The sequence below is a fragment of the Lipotes vexillifer genome, unplaced genomic scaffold (genome assembly GCF_000442215.2).
Source record: "Lipotes vexillifer unplaced genomic scaffold, Lipotes_vexillifer_v1.1 scaffold428, whole genome shotgun sequence".
Taxonomy (NCBI): Eukaryota; Metazoa; Chordata; class Mammalia; order Artiodactyla; family Lipotidae; genus Lipotes; species Lipotes vexillifer.
The window spans coordinates 808677-826138 of NW_006781879.1; the positions used below are offsets into that span (position 1 = coordinate 808677).

At 43.3% G+C, this 17462-nt stretch overlaps 1 protein-coding gene across 1 annotated transcript in view; it reads left to right on the forward strand.

Annotated features, from left to right (window-relative positions):
- The window catches only part of CDKAL1 (CDKAL1 threonylcarbamoyladenosine tRNA methylthiotransferase), a 667990-nt gene extending 654008 nt beyond the window's left edge, over positions 1-13982 (forward strand). The window contains exon 17 of the mRNA XM_007454853.1: positions 13791-13982. Coding sequence (XP_007454915.1) covers positions 13791-13982 — 192 coding nt within the window. The remainder of the gene's footprint in view (positions 1-13790) is intronic.
- The last annotated feature ends 3480 nt before the right edge of the window (positions 13983-17462 follow it).

Below are 17462 nucleotides of genomic sequence, written 5' to 3' on the forward strand. Positions count from 1 at the left end.
TTATACCAGGGATGCAAGGATTCTTCAATATACGCAAATCAATGTGATACAACATATTAACAAATTGAAGAATAAAAACCATATGATCATCTCAATAGATGCAGAAGAAGCTTTTGACAAAACTCAACACCCATTTATGATAAAAACTGTCCAGAATATGGGCATAGAGGGAACCTACCTCAACATAATAAAGGCCGTATACAACAAGCCCACAAGAAACATCATTCTCAATGGTGAAAAACTGAAAGCATTTCCTCTAAGATCAGGAACAAGACAAGGTGGTCCACTCTTGCCACTATTATTCAACATAGTTTTGGAAGTCCTAGCCATGACAATCAGAGAAGAAAAATAAATAAAAGGAATAGACATTGGAAAAGAAAAAGTAAAGCTGTCGCTGTTTGCAGATGACGTTACTATACATATATAATCCTAAAGATGCCACCAGAAAACTACTAAAGCTAATCAATGAATTTAGTAAAGTTGCAGGATACAAAATTAATGCACAGAAATCTCTTGCATTCCTATACACTAACAACAAAAGATCAGGAAGAGAAACTAAGGAAGCAGTCCCATTCACCACTGCAACAAAAAGAATAAAGTACCTAGGAATAAACCTACCTAAGGAGGTAAAAGACCTGTATGCAGAAAACTATAAGACACTGATGAAAGAAATCAAAGATGACACAAACAGATGGAGAGATATACCATGTTCTTGGATTGGAAGAATCAATATAGTAAAAATGACTATACTACCCAAGGCAATCTACAGATTCAGTGCAATCCCTATCAGATTACCAGTGACATTTTTTACAGAAGTAGAACAAAAAAAATCTTAAAATGTGTATGGAGACACAAAAGACCCCAAATAGCCAAAGCAATCTTGAGGGAAAAAATTGGAGCTGGAGGAATCAGGCTCCCTGACATCAGACCATATTGCAAAGCTACAGTAATCAAGAAGATATGGTACTGGCATGAAAACAGAAATATAGATCAGTGGAACATGACAGAAAGCCCAGAGATAAACCTATGCCTCTATGGTCAACTAATCTATGACAAAGGAGGCAAGGATATACAGTGAAGAAAAGACAGTCTCTTCAATAAGTGGTTCTGGGAGAACTGGACAGCTACATGTAAAAGAATGAAATTAGAACACTCTAACACCATACACAAAAATCAACTCAAAATGGATTAAAGACCTAAATGTAAGACCGGACACTATAAAACTCTTAGAGGAAAACATAGGAAGAACACTCTTTGACATAAATCACAGCAAGATCTTTTTTCACCCACCTCCTAGAGAAATGGAAATAAAAACAAAAATAGACAAATGGGACCTAATGAAACTTAAAGGCTTTTGCACAGCAAAGGAAACCATAAACAAGATGAAAAGACAACCCTCAGAATGGGAGAAAATATTTGCAAATGAATCAACGGACAAAGGATTAATCTCCAAAATATATAAACAGCTCATGCAGCTCAGTATTAAAAAAAGAAATAAACAACCCAATCAAAAAATGGGAGGAAGACATAAATAGACATTTCTCCAAAGAAGACATACAGATGGCCCAGAGGCACATGAAAAGGTGCTCAACATCAATAATTATTAGAGAAATGCAAATCAAAACTGCAATGAGGTATCACCTCACAATGGTTAGAATGGGCACCATCAGAAAATATACAAACAGCAAATGCTAGAGAGGGTGTGGAGAAAAGGGAACCCTCTTGCACTGTTGGTGGGAATGTAAATTGATACAGCCACTATGGAGAACAGTATGGAGGTTCCTTAAAAAACTAAAAATAGAACTACCATATAACCCAGCAATTCCACTACTGGGCATATACCAAGAGAAAACTGTAATTCAAAAAGACACATGCACCCCAATGTTCATTGCAGCACTGTTTACAATAGCCAGGCCATGGGAGCAGCCTAAATGCCCATCGACAGACGAATGGATAAAGAAGAAGTGGTACATATACACAGTGGAATATTACTCAGCCATAAAAAGGGATGAAACTGGGTCATTTGTAGAGACATGGGTGGACCTAGAGACTGTCACGCAGAGTGAAGTGGTGGTGGGATGAATTGGGAGATTGGGATTGACATATGTACTCTAATATGTATAAAATAGATAACTAACAAAAAAAAAGAAGTTAAACTTCAAAAAAAATTTGCTAATGTACTGACTTCAAAATAGATTTCCTGGATTATCCAGGTGGGTCCAGCGACATCACAAGAGACCTTAAAAGTGAAAAGGCTCCAAGAGAATCAGAATCAGAATCAGAGGGATGAGAATGCTGACTTTGCAGATGGAAGGGGGTCACAAGCCACGTAACATAAGCTGGAAAAGGCAACGAGATGGATTTGTCCCTAGAGTCTCCAGAAGGAGGATGACACCTCACTTGATTTTAGTCCAGTGAGACCCAGTTTCTTACGGGTTGTTTGAGGTCTCAGTTCTTTGTTGGCTGTTCGTAGAAAGTCTCCCTCAGTTCCTTCTCATGAGGGCTTCTGCATAGGGCAGCTCGTTTCCCCCAGAACAAGCAAACAGAGAGAGTGAGAAAGGTAGAAGCCACAGTTTTTAGTATCCTAATTTCAGAAGGGACATCCCATCATTTATGTGGAGTGTAATTAATTAGAAGCAGGTCAGTAAGTTCAGTCCATCGTCCCGGGGAAGGTGTTACACAAGGATGTGGCTACTAGGAGGTGAGGATCGTTTGGGGCCATCTGAAAGGCTGCCTGCCATGCTTTTATAGTGATATAAATGATTAGATCTCTTAATATTAGTCTTCTCTCAGTTATTTTAATGACTTTTGGTAGAATCATCATTTTTTATTTGTTAAAAACTATCCATATTCAAAGTAGAAAGGGAGAATGGGCATACCTTGGAATGGATATTTGGAGGAACACATAATAGAACTTTGGAAGTGATAGGAAAATAGGTAGAGACGTGAACTTTTTCAGATGGCTGAGTTTAGTGTAATTACAGTGAGTATGTACCATGTAATTTTTCTTAACTAGTTTATCTGAACTTTGCAAGATGAATAAACATCACGGTGATCTGAAGGAAACATTTTACATGTTAGCTCATCATTTGTGAGATTCTTTGAGACAGAACAAAGCACCTGCCATCTCCTTTATTCATTTTATGCAGTTCGTGGAGCTCAGTGATGCTAAAACCATATTTCCAGTTCACTGAAAATGATACTTAGGATGAGAGGTTTGCATTGTGATAGCAGTTAACATCACCCATGTTTTGTTGTTGTTGTTGTTGTTGTTGTTTAAAACACAAACATCTGCCAACACACCCTCATGGTTACCTATTTGGACAAAATCCTTAGGAGTAATTATTTTGAGTTGAATTGATTAAAGATTAACTTTAATGCCCCCAATTGTTATGTCCATCTGCATCCCAGTTCACAGCTTCCAGTGTACACTCCATGGAACGAGGATGGTTTCGGTTCTGGTTTAAGAGATTATCAAAAGGACTTCATTGTCAGTGAAGCATTTTGACCCAATTCACTTTTTCTTTAACTTTGCCACACCTGTGGAGCAGCTTTAGTTTGTACTAATGCTTATTTCCAGCCAGTAATTCGGAACAGATAGGTTCTGATTTCTGCCACTGTCATGAACGTTGTGATCACAGACTTCATAGCTCTAAGTGAGCCTCTTGGTCTGTGTGCACGCGTGTGTGTGTGTGTGTGTGTGTGTGTGTGTGTGTACATCTGTGGCTGATATTTAATTAGCAGAAGAGAGAACTATACTATAAATTTTGGATCTGATTCTCTACCCTACCTGCCCCACCCCTCTTATTTTGGTAAGTGTTAACAAGTTGAAAATCAGGAAAGTGTTAGCTTATTTGAATGGACATTTTGTGCCAAGTTCAAGAAAGATTAAGAAGGTCAAAGAAGGGGACTTCCCTGGCGGTCCAGTGGTTAAGACTTCGCCTTCCAATACAGGGCGTGTGGTTCGATCCCTAGTCGGGGAGCTAAAGTCCCACATGCCTCGTGGCCAAAAAAAAACAAAACAGAAACAATATTGTAACAAATTCAATAAAGACTTTAAAAATAGTCCACATCAAAAAAATCTTTAAAATAAAAAAAAAAGTCAAAGAAGATGAAGGCATTCAGATAGAAGCCCGCAATGGAGGGTTGAGAAGGCATTACAGAGCCTGAGCAGTCACGCTTGTTCATCTCTTCTTACCAGGGACTCATGCAGCAGTGCGCGTTAGGGCTGCTTATGTGAAGAGTTGCCTCCTTAAGTTTATATTTTAGGGATAAAATGCAACTGTGATAGAGATACCTTTCTGCTATGAAGATAATTTTGTATTCAAAGCAAACTCTTCAAAATTAGGAGATTTAGAGGTTCTTTTCGAATAGTGTACCGTGCTGCATAATGTATATTTTAAGACAATTTCCTTGTATTGATCACATATTTGGTTTCGATAGGTTTTCTGCATAGGCCATATGTTCAGGCTTGGTTGAAAAGAAGATGATTCTAAACTCTAATTTATCTAGAGTTACAAGATATCAAACAATTTTTTCTTCCTCCCTGTTAGCTTCCACTTCAAGCTGTAACAGTGCCTCTGAGCCATGAGAAAAATTTACATGTAAGAAATATTTTGAATTTATTAAAAGAAGTTCAGAGCTTAAGAGTTATTTTCAGATCTCTTGAGTAGGGTGAAATACGATCTTACAGGAAGTAACTAGGTTGGGCAAGTGCCGAGCTTTGGTTTTTGGTAGGATTATTATCTCTTTCGTTTAGTGCTGTTCAGGTCAGAGGGTTGGGCATCCAGCAAGGGAGGGATCACCGAGACCACGCAGGGACACGTCAGATCTGTTCCTTTGGTGGACGTCAAGCCCAAATTATTCAGAATATAATCTGAAATGCATTTGATCGTATGGCAGACAGTTTAATAATTTATGTTTGGCCTTATTAGCAAAGCCTTGGGTTTACTCTGCTATCACCAAAATAAGATTCAAAAAACTAAGATAATAGTGATTTTTTTAGAGTGTGCGTGTGTTCTGGTTTAAAACTTTTTCTTTGCGATTTTAATGATCTGATAAACAAGTACACATTTGAGGTGAGGGGGAAGAGGAAAAATTACATATGAATAATTGCTGATTTAGAATTGCTCATGCCCAAAAGTGATACAGAAAGGCTGATAGTACTGTGCTGTCATCATGTGAGTCCGTGACAGAGATTTTCAAATGTCAGTTTTCTCCCCAAATAAATGATAAGGTATAATTGATTCCAAGTTTAATTTGTTGATCCTGTTACATGACAATATACCAGTAATGTTAATGGACTATACGTGTAACATTCTTTCCAGAGACTGCAAGAGCTAGAAAATACTACCATCTTTGGCTCAGAGATAATGGGCACTCCTAATTATGTGCTATCAAGATGCTCCCAGTTTGAGAAATGTCTAGAAGTATATTGGAGAAAGGTACCTTGGCCCCTGTAATCCCCTGTCCGTCCTGGTATCCGGTAATGACACGAAGCACAGGGACAAAGTTGTCTGTCAGTCCGGGAAGGGAAGCTGGCATGTGGAATGTGATTGCTGGCCCATGGCAACACCTGCAGGTGGCAGGGACCGAAGAATTCATTTAGAAGCTGCACTGCAAGCTGGGGAGACAGGTGGCAACTCTCTTACAGGGATGTCTTTTATTTGAGCAGAACCAGACCAACTGTTCCTCATTAAAACACATTTTGCAACATGTTCTAATGTGAGCAGATCAAGTATGTGTGCATGTGGGCATGTGCGTGTGTGTGCAGAGAAAACCCGGGATGTGCCATCCACAGGTCACGTTTACAGGGTCTCAACATGGCCCAGAGCTGCAAGACAGGTCACGTGCAACGTCTCTGCCCGACCTGAGGCTGGCTTTCCTGGAAGCGCCTTCTCTAGGGAAACACAGAATAACACCATCACCTCCATGTAAAGTGGAGAAAGCCTGTTTGATAGGAATCTTGATACTGGTAGTTATTTTCATAATTATTCAGTGCCTTGATTTTTCTCATTTCTTTGCGTTGCACTATAAATGCATCTCTGCTGTGTAACTACCAGGCTAGACTTAATACGTCTAAAGCCAGTCCTCTCCTCTGCTTCCACATTTACGCTGCTGTCTGTAAATTGGTTGAATTCTTAAAGTTGGGAGAAACTCGTGTTAACTGCTTCACTGGGCGGTTGGGAGGGTTAAAGCAGAGACGGTGTGGAGAATAGAGCCCTTCTGGGCCCGTGGGGAACATTCCAGAAACACTGCTTCTTCTTCTTAGCATTTTTACACAGAGCTCGTCGCCCGCCTTTCTTGCTGGATCGTTACGCCTCTGGTTCTGCACCCATGTCACAATTTATAAACATTTTTGGTGAGGAGGAACTGCAGGAGAGGCCGCTGAACAGGGTGACTTTCTAACGTTGGAAGGGCAAGTTCATCAGCTCCCAACAACAGGATCCTTGCAACTGTATGAAAATATGAACACAGGATGCAAAGGAACAAGTAGAAACCCAAATATCCCTTCAGAGAACGTTGATTGACCACCTTCTAGGTACCCTTTCCTTCAGGTCTGTTTCTTTTGGCTGAAAGAGCTGTGAGGACAAATAAGGGTGACCCTGGAGGCCTGTTGTTTTCTCAGCGGGTCTGGTGAGCTCCACAGAAGGAAAGGGCCTTGGAGGAGGCCCAGCCCTGGTGGCCCCTGTCTTCCTCCACCAGGGAGCTTCAGGATCAGCCGGCCATACAGTTGCCGGGAGGCACCCTGCACCCCTCTCCTGGTAACTGTGTAGAGCCCGAGGCTTCCGCTGGAGCGGGTCCTCTTGTGCAGCTCGTTCAGCTCTGCCTGAACTGAGCGCACTTTCTGGTGGGACGGTGAGAGCTTGGGGGATCACATACACCGTGAGTGCCGTGATGAGGGCCAGCCAGCAGGACACACAGCCCACAGAGTGGGAGCTCCCAGTGCATCTGGGCTGGCTGCTGGTTGAGAGAGTCGAGATCTGTCCAGTCGAGATCTGACACGTCAATAAGAAGAGGGGCAGGGGCGCTGGTGGCTGGAGGCGAGATGGCAGGGTCAGGCAGAGAGCAGAGCAAGGGCAGAGTCGTGGCGGTGACCGTGACTTGTTTTCTTCCTCTTTAGTTTCCTTGAAAGCAGCGTTACAGCAATATTAGGTGTTGGAAGAAAAGGCAGACATAAAAAGGGCCCGTGGCACATCTGACAGGTGAATTCCTCCTTATAAATGGTGGTGTCCAGGTCTCCCTCCTTATATAGTATGGTTTTAGTTAAGAGCCTTTCCAGTAAGGCTCACCCCACAGCCTTACCCCACAGACTGAGAGCCCGGGGAGTAGGAGGTGCCAACTTCACGGCGGGCGTAGCTTCTCCCTCGTGGGTTAGAGCTGCGAGGACAGCATCCGGGACAGGACGTTACCCTCCCGGCACTGCTGGCAAGTGCTGTGGGAGGCTCTGCCCTTCTCCGTGTTCCACGCCACACTCCTGGAATGGAGTATAATGGTGGCCCTTCATCGAAACCTTCTGTATTCCTGGCACTCTGCCCAGGCTCTGGGCGTGTGAATTCTAACCCTTTCAACAACATCTTAAGGTAGATACTGGTCTCCCCACCTCACAGAAGGGGTAACTAGGCCTGGAGAGCTTAAACCACTTGCCCGGGGTCACACAGCTAATAAATATCTGAACTTGGATTCGGTTTCTGGTCTGCCATGCTATTCATTATACTGTGCACCTCCTGATGATATGTATAAGAAACAAAAATAGTTTAAATTGATAAACCATATTTGAGAAGCAAATAAAATAGTGACTTTGTAATTTTACAAAAATAATATCTGAGGCAGTTTGCATATTTCATTAGGACCATAAAATACCATGGAGTGTGTTCATCTTTATTGAATCTTAAGTGTTCAAGACACAATATAGATACCTCGTTTAATCCTCATAACAACCCTATGATGTGCAGATACTTACTCTATCTCAGGTGATTCTGTATGGAGGCAAAAGAGAGGATAAATTATTTGCCCAAGAATTCTCAGATGGAGCTGGGATTAGAGCCCAGAGCCCATGCACTTACTGCTTCTAGAACAGGTCCCATTTGTTTCTCTGGTGATAAAAGTGCCCAGGTTAAAGGCCTCTCCTTCCTTTCCCTATAGCAATACATGTATAACTGCTAGAGAAGAAGGAAGTAATGAGAGGTTGACTATTGTTACCATCCCAACTGTCTTTATCTTTAACTGATTGAAATCTGATCCCTGAAGGTTCTGAACATCAAAGTTGTTTTTGATTTGGTATGGTTTGGTTTGGTTTGGTTTTTTTGGCATATATATGTGATGCTACTCTGTATTACTTTAGTAGGATTTGATAAGCCGTACTTTTGAAAATTAGAATATGTTTAAGAATTAGGAAGTAAGTATGTTTAGAAATTAATCAAGGGAACAGTGAGATTTACAAGGGGGGAAAAAACATGTCAATCAAAGTTAACACTTTCTTAATGTGTCCTTAGTCTACTATGACTGGATAAATACGTGGATCTTTTTGATTGAACGAAGGTCATATCCTGCTCTGTTTCTATCTGTTTTGTAAGAGGCATTTCTAAATGGAATTTGATTTCTTAAGAATTATAAATCTGAGAGTTGATGTTTGATTAGTTTTAGTAAATAATAAAATTTCTTGTATTTGTTGCATTATAGCTTGAGAGATACAAGTGTGTCTTAAATTTCAAAAATTAATGACTTGGTAATGTTTAAGAGGTTTCTGGAAGGTTCGAGCCTTCTGTTTACTTTCCAGAACTATTGACTATGCCAAGTTTTTCTCTAAAGTCAATTGTATACATTATTCTGCGTGTGTGTGTGTGTGTGTGTCTAAACTTTATCTTGCTATTGGTTATGTATCATCACTTCACCTGTAAACCGTTTTTATTTTCATTACAGTCTAGAAATACTACATTATTTTATATTCATGAATGGTGCTTCTGACTGTGTGGAAATCTCAATAGTTGTGCATTTATATGTTTGAGAATCTTGGACTTTATGAGAAAGTCCTTGTATTTCCTGTATTTCTAAATTACTTTTCTTTCAATATCACAGTGGTAGTGACAATTGAAATGTACAAAGCTAGCTGGCAACAGATTACTCTGTCATCTGAGAAACTTTTTTTCAATCTTATATTTAAAAACATATCATCAAACTCCTTTAATCAAGATGGTGAACTGGTACAGGGTGAAGATAATAAAAGAAGCACAGCATGGTAGAGACAGGCTGCATTTTCTCTCTCCTGCTGTGTCATCAAGCTCTCACCTTGATCTTAGGGAGAATGGCAGGGTGGGCTTCTTGTGGGGCTGCGTATGGATGCCACGGTATTCCATACGATTCTGTGACACAGACTTGCCCCCAGGGACAGGAGAGCGGCTTCCCACCATATGGGTCAGTTATGTTCAGGTGTGTTAAATGTTTGAGTGAGGGAGAGAAAAATCAGTGCCCAAGAAAGAATGACTATGTTGAACCCAGCCACAGACAATCCACAATGCTGGTTTAATAGGTACCTTTTACATTTTGAGCAAAATTTTATGGCAAATGAGTTGGAAGGAACAGAGGAAGAAATTCTGTGAAACCCTTGTTAAAAGTTGAAGGGTGGTGGGGCTTCCCTGGTGGCGCAGTGGTTGAGAGTCCGCCTGCCGATGCAGGGGACGCAGGGTCGTGCTCTGGTCCGGAAAGATCCCACATGTCGCGGAGCGGCTGGGCCCGTGAGCCGTGGCCGCTGAGCCTGCGCGTCCGGAGCCTGTGCTCCGTAACGGGAGAGGCCACAACAGTGAGAGGCCCGCGTACCGCAAAAAAAAGTTGAAGGGTATTTTCAGGCTTAGAGCACAGGTACTTTACCTGTACTGCACCATTGTGAAGCAGAATGTGTTAAAAACCCAACCAAATGCTTGATGCTTTGAGACTCACCTAGTCCTGCCCGGGGCAGCCTGACCCCTGGCCCCCTACACCAGTGATCACCGAATGGCAGCTTCTGGGATTGCAGGCACGGAACCAAGGTTCATTATTCAGAACTGGGGGTGGGACAGGGGCAGATCTTCCCTGAAGCTAGTAAAGCTTAAGATTCAGGGCCTGACACTTTGAGGGGCCCCTTCCAAGGCCCTGTTCTTAATTTTGTATTGAATTTTTTTTTTTTTTTAAGAGAAAGCATCAGGGCCCACAGTGTCTGGATCTGTGAACCTACTGAAGTTATTTGCAGGGTGTGAGCGAGGCTGTGTGTATATCGGCACGGATGCCTCCACAGTTTTCTGGGGGAACAGTCTGTAGTCCTCACTGCCTTCTCAAAGCCATCTGTGACTTAAAAAGGTTAAAGAACTCAGGCCTAGGAGAACTTAATCAGCCTCTTAGTTCTTGTCTTGTAAACCCAAACTTAGGAAGTGATGGTTTAATTGCTAGAGGCAGCAACTCAAGACCCTTCTACAGTTGTGCGCATCGATCACCAGAGACATAGCTAAGCATGTTTTTGATCAGTTGTATCTCACCTGGAATACACATCTTCATATCCGTTCATTCACTCATTCATTCGTTCATTCATTTCTGAACACTTGCTGAGTACCTGCTCTGTGTTTGCCGTGTGCAGGTTCCAAGAACCCAGAGATGAATTAGGCAGCCTCTCTGCTTTTGAGGAACTCACAGAGCTTCCGTTATTTCAGCTGTAGAAGGCTGCATTCTTTCCTAAGGTTGAGTGCTGTCCTTGAGACCTTGGGGCTATTTTTAACCAATCAAAATGAAAGCTTGCCAGCATATTCCCAGCTCCAAAATATCATGCAGAAAGCCAATCGTGCAAGAGGGCCGTTTCCCAGGGCAGGTCTGGGTGCAGCCGTCGCTGCTGCGGGAACCACGGCTCCATCTGTCCAGCTGTGACCTTCTTGTCAAGGGCCCCCAGTGCAGGGACAGCAGCAGGGTGTCAGCGCAGATCCCCGAGGAGCCCAGAAGCAAATGATGGCTCGACTGCCACTGGGGTTGAGAGATTTATCCTTGTGGACAAAAGCTATATTAATTTTGCAATCAGTCTCCTATAGTCAAAGCAAGAGTTCTTCCATATCTATCACAGGCAAATACTAGCTGCTGGAAATTGGGCTGTGAGAGTTCTTCTCATTTCCGCATTCCTCTTCTCTGTCCCTCCGTTACCCACTCACCTGGACTCAAGTACTGTTGATTCTATACGAAGTGTCTGTTGTGCCCTCCTTTCCGTGCCTTCCGCCATCCTCCCAACACAGGTCCTCAGCACTCTCCACCTCATCTGTCGCCACCGCTTGCCCCCGGATTCTCTACCCCCCTCCCCTCAGTGCACCCTACGCCTTCGCGCCAGAGTTACCTTCTGTAAAGCGCACTTGCAGTGCTTCTGCTGTGCATGGCGGGGCTGCCACTCCACACAGAGGCCGAAGCTGTCCCCAGAAGATTGTTCAAGAGTGTGGAAGGAAGGACTAGGCCACGTGAAATGGTTGTTCGGAGGCATCTTGTGCTTCTGTGGCTTTCCTGCACTTGCACAGCCGCGCCTCTGGCTCGCCCCCTCCTCCCAGCCCCGCAATGTCTCTTCCATCCCGGATTCTCCTTCCCCACCCCGCCTCCACCTCTCAAAGTGTTATTCAGGTTTCAACAGGGGAGACACTGATTCTAAGGCCTGTGCATAAGGTGGAAATCTTATATCGTGGAATCAAAATGACACGTCGAAACACTAGAACCTCCCTGAGAGTGACCAGGTGCCCCCTGTCCCCTCCTCCCCACACCTGCTGAGACGCATCAGGGGACAGAGACCCCCTACAGAGTCTCACCGTCATGTCTCCTAGCTCCTCGTGTTCTCTCCAAGCAGGGTTTCCCAGCCTTTCCATGTCAGGCACGTGGCACACCAGAGTGGATGCAGAGGCTGCGCATGGGGGTGGAGCCCTGTGGCCACTCAGACCCCTTCAGGTGCACCCTGGGGGTCGGGGCAGCCCTCCTGCAGCGGTGCGCCAGCTGAGAGTCCCTGTCCTAAGGGACATGTTTGATGAATAAAATGGCTTCTGTGGTTTTTACCTGTGTCATTCTTCTTTTCCTGAGTAGATATGGTTGCATCCCTAAAAGTTAGATACGTCTGTGATGTGACTCCACTCTAATAAATTCTACCCTTCGTGAAGTCGGCCTTGATCCTCCATAAACACTGTTTGTCTCTTTCATATAGTTTGTGTGTAATCTGGGAATTTATGAACTTGGTCTGACCCTTCAAGGAAAGGAACTATAACTTGTACGTAACTTGGCCTACCTGGCCTGCGGTAGGTGTTTGAATGTGCCTGTGTTGAAGCAGTGAGTGATAGCTTCTTCTTACATCAAAATAAAAAGCTTGTGCACAGCAAAGGAGACCATCAACAAAATGAAAAGGCAACCAGCTGAATGGGAGAAAATATTTGCAAATCATATATCTGATATCTGATAAGGGGGTGATATCCAAAATATATATAAAGAACTCATACAGCTCAATAGAAAAAAAAAATCTGATTTTAAAAATGGGCAGAGGGGCTTCCCTGGTGGCGCAGTGGTTGAGAGCCCGCCTGCCGATGCAGGGGACACGGGTTCGTGCCCCGGTCCGGGAGGATCCCACATGCCGCAGAGCGGCTGGGCCCGTGAGCCATGGCCGCTGAGCCTGCACGTCCGGAGCCTGTGCTCCACAACGGGAGAGGCCACAGCAGTGAGAGGCCCGCGTACAGCAAAAAAAAAAAAAAAAATTGGGCAGAGGATCTGAATAGACAGTTTACCAAAGAAGACAGACAGATGGCCAACAGATGCGCGAAAAGGTGCTCATCAGCACTGATCATCAGGGAAATGCAAATTAAAACCACAATGAGATGTAACCTCATACCTGTCACAATGGCCATCATCAAAAGAGATGAGAACTAACAAATGTTGGTGAACATATGGAGAAAAGGGAACCCTCGTGCACTGTTGGTGGGAGTGTAAATTGGTCCAGCCACTCTGGAAAACAGTATGGAGTTTCCTTAAAAAACTAAGAATAGAACTACCATATGATCCAGCAATTCTACTTCTGAGTGTTTACGCAAAGGAAACAAAAACACTAACTCAAAAAGATACATGCATCCCATGTTCACTGCAGCACTATTTACAATAGCCAAGACATGGAAGCAACCTAAGTGTCCATCAGTGGGTGAATGGACAGGGAAGATGGGGCGTATGTATACAATGGAGTATTACTCAGGTGTAAAAAAAAGGAAGTCTTGCCATTCACAACAACATGGATGGACCTTGAGGGCATTATGCTAAGTGAAATAAGTCAGAGAAAGACATAGAATCTAAAAAAACAAAACAAAACCGAATATATAGACGCAGAGAGCAGATTAGTGGTTGTCAGACACAGGGGGGTGGCAGATGGGTGACGGGGGTGAAGGGAGTCAAAAGATACAAACTTCCAGTTATAATGTAAATATGTCCTGGGAATGTAACGTACAGCATGCTGACTATAGTTAACAACACTGCACTGTATATTTGGAAGTTGGTTAGAGAGTAGACCTTAAAAGTTTTCATTACAAGGGAAAAGAATTGTAACTGTGTTGTAACTAGGCTTACTGTGGTGCTCATTTCACAATGTATACAAATATTGAATCCTTATGTTGTGTATCTGAAACTAATACAATATTTTATGTCAATCATATCTCAATAAAAAAATAGCTCCTTCTAGGGATCCTTTGCTTGACTGATGTCACATTAGCGCTTTTTTTCTTATTTTGCATCCTTAATGCCTTTCGTTCTCCTCTGTGTTTCTCTCTCTATAGGAATTCAGAAATAGGCTTGGGAACCACCTGAATTCAGTATCCCACACCTTGGATGCAACTCAGCAAGGCTCGGCGAGTTCCAGAATGGCGCTACAATTGCAAAGGCTACACCAGGACTGTGCACTGAGGATGTCTGTGGTCCTGGCTCTGTTTGCTTTTCTTTTTGCTTTTTTGATCAAGGTCTGTAATTAAAACACAACTAACTGAAGCATCAGTGAGAAGAATAATGGGTTCGACCCCTGGTTGGGGAATTAAGATCCCACGTGCTGCACGGTGTGGCATTTGAAAAACAAAATCTGTGAAGAGGAATGAATTTCTAATTAAAATCTTCAAACAAAAGGAGAGCGACCACATCACTTCTCAAAGGGCAGTAATTTATACTGTCTCCCTGCCCTTCAGCCACACTCTTTAATGGGGCTTACCCAGTCTCATCTTGGGTTGGACTCATTGGTTATTTGACCTAAAACCCAACAACAGCTGCCATAGCATGTCTTTTCAATTAAGCTCCCCTTGGTTTATTTTTAGCAAGAAATGCGAGTGGTCGCATTTTCTTTAAGTCACCAGTCTTCAAGTCAGAACCTATTTGTACCGTGGGTCTGGTCACCTCTTCCTTATGTGGGAAGATTTTCCATTCTCAATAAACATTTGTACATGTATCTTTCTCTTTATGCTTTGTTTGGGGTCCCGATGCTACTACAAACATCTTATTTTCCACAGCAGATGTGTTACTGAAAAGTTTACATGGAAACCTGATTCTGGAACTTGAATCCTTTCAGAACGTACAGGGAGAGCCTACCAATTAAACGACTCCTGGCAACATTCTGAGAAGTCTGAGGAATCACCCACTTCTTTAGTTCCCGCAGACCTTCAAAGACTGGACTTGTCGAAAACAAGCTCTGCCTCATTTCTGACATTTTTGATTGATTCCATCCACTGTCTATTTCTACCTGACATCACTGGCCATTTACTAAATGAAGTGATTTCTTCCACAGTAAAAGGAATTGTTGTAATGGGCAAGGCTTATGACTGTCAGCATTTGAATAAGTTATTTGGACAGTTTTCATTTTTAAAGCCCCATCCCTTTTCAGCTCTTCATTTTATCTCAAAATGTTTCAACCTCTTTTGTATCTTTTGAATCCAGATTAAAATTAAATTATAAGTCGGTGAGTTAAAAAACCAAAACAAAACACTCTAGTATTAGTACACTTCTCCCGACCCTGGTATGTGCTTCTAAGAGGAGATCACATTTAAAATGCAAGGGTTTGCTCCTGCTTCCTCTGAGTCCTGCAGTGAGATGTCCACTTGGGATCCCCCTGTTCTGGCAGCGAGAGGAGAGAGATGTGTTGGCAGAGAACAAGAGCCTGCTGGGTGCTTCCTTTCTTGAGATATGTGCAGTCATTTCTTTATTAATAAACAGAGTGGGTTCCAGCGTGGTACTTATTTAATAAAAACCTAGCAGAAGTGGAAATGCTACCGAAAGCCTAGAGTCACACTATATAAGACATAAGAAAAGCTTCGCATCTGGGACAGATTGGAGACAGAAAGCTTTTTTTCTATTTCCACTGTCTCACTCTTCCTCTCAGCCCCTCATCTGCTTCTTTCCTCCCCTCTAGCTCTGTACCTGTCTCTCCTCCGCTCTCGTCCCTTCATTTTTTCTTCTGTGAGTGAGAGTGATACACCCAACAGTCCGATAGCCCCACGGCCCCTCACCAACCACGATGGGGATTATCAGGGATTGTTCAGCCGTACGGGATTGTCCCCGCGCCGCCCTGGCTGTTACATAACCCCAAGTAGGCTGCGACTCCACTCTGCTCTTAGGTCCAGAAAGTTTAGAAGCCCCGCAGCAGGGACCAGATCATACATGATAGCAGCCACCATATTGGGGACCAGTTGGCAAGGGGGTGGCAGTGGTCTGGAGATCCAGCTTGCTTCTTCCATGACCTCCTGCTAGAGGGATATGAGAGAGAAGCGTGGGTGGGAGTCAACCACTCAGTTATCTTGTAGACAGAATTCTGAATGCAACTGAGCCTGGGAGCCATAGGGGTAAGTGTGGCATCAGTAAAGCTGTTTCCTTTCCAGCTCCTCTCCTTCCTGCCCGTAGTGTGATGGCACATCTACCCTTTTGGGGTTAGGTCTGATGGTGTGACCTGTTCTGGCCAGTGCAAAGGGAGTGGAAAGGTCATGTCTTTCTTTGCGGCAGACATGTTCAAATCCAGTCTGCCCTGTGTTCTTTGCACCATAGACGTCATTGTGGACACACATGTCAGGTTGAAGCTTCCTCCAGCCTGGGTCCCTGAGGGAGTGCAAGGAGAGCACCTTCTGCCGGCGTGTGCTAGACGTTGTGTAGAACAAGAAAGGAGCCTGTGTTGAGCCACTGAGATTTGGGAGCTGTTACCATAGCATAAGCCAGCCTATCCTGATTCACACAGAGTCAGGCATGGTAGTATAAACTTATCAAATGTGCTATCAGTTGACCTGCAGTTTGTAGACATAACTGTCGTTACGCTTTATATTTTCTTTTCATGTTTTTCCTTAGCACCAAAGTCTTTTCATTTTTCTTTAATGCGGCCCTCTCTACTGAAAAGGAAACCCGTGAAGAGATCTGTCTTCGTTCATTCAGGCTGCTATAACAGAATGCCATAGACTGGGTGGCCTCTAAACAACAGAAACATATTTCTCACAGTTCTGGAGGCTGGAAAGTCCAAGATCAAGTTGCCAGCAATTGGGTAGCTTGTGAGGGCCCACTTTCTGCTTCATAGATGGCCGTCTTCTTGCTGCGTCCTCATACGGTGGAAGGGGCAAGGGAGATCTCAGTCTCTCTCGTAAGGGCGTTAATCCCATTCATGAGTGCTCTACCCTCATGACCTAATCACCTTTCAGAGGCCTCACCTCCCACCATCACATTGGCGATTGGGTTTTAACATATGAATTGGCAGGGGGTGGGGAGGACAATATTCAATCTATAGCAATATCTTTTGAATACTTTGGCCAATTTTTTCCTTAAATTCTTTATTAGAGTAAAACAAACATATGAAAGTGCACATACATATATAAAAATACGTGCATAAATCATAGGGTGGCAGCTTGATGGATTTTCAAAAAGTGAACACATGGTAACCAGCACCAAGTAGGCTCCCCATGCACCTTCCCAGTCACTAACTCTGTCCCCCAAAAGGTAACTACTATCCTTATTTCTAATCATAGATTGGTCTGCCTGTTCCTGAACTTTACATAAATGCAGTCATACAGCAGGCAGTGTTTTGTGTCTACTTTCTTTTGCTCAACGTTGCATGTGAGATGCATCCAGGTGGTTGTGTGCGGCAGTAGTTCATTCACTTTCATTGCTGAATAGGATTCCGCTGTATGAATATACCACATTGTAATTATCCATCCTACTTTCGAGTTGTTTCTAATTTTTTGGCTATCAGAATAATAATGCTATAAACATGTTCTTGGGTCCACAGAGATGTGCATTTGTATGAACTTATATCGAGAAATGGAATTGCTAAGTTAGGGCGTTTGCACACGCTGCCCTGGTGTTTGGAAAGCGTTGTACCCATTTACGTTCCTGTCAGCAGTATCTAAGAGTTCCAGGTGCCATCCACTTGTTGATGTGAACTCTGCCACTCTCCCCACTGTTTCTTCTCTCTCTGTCTTTGACTTTGTTCAGCA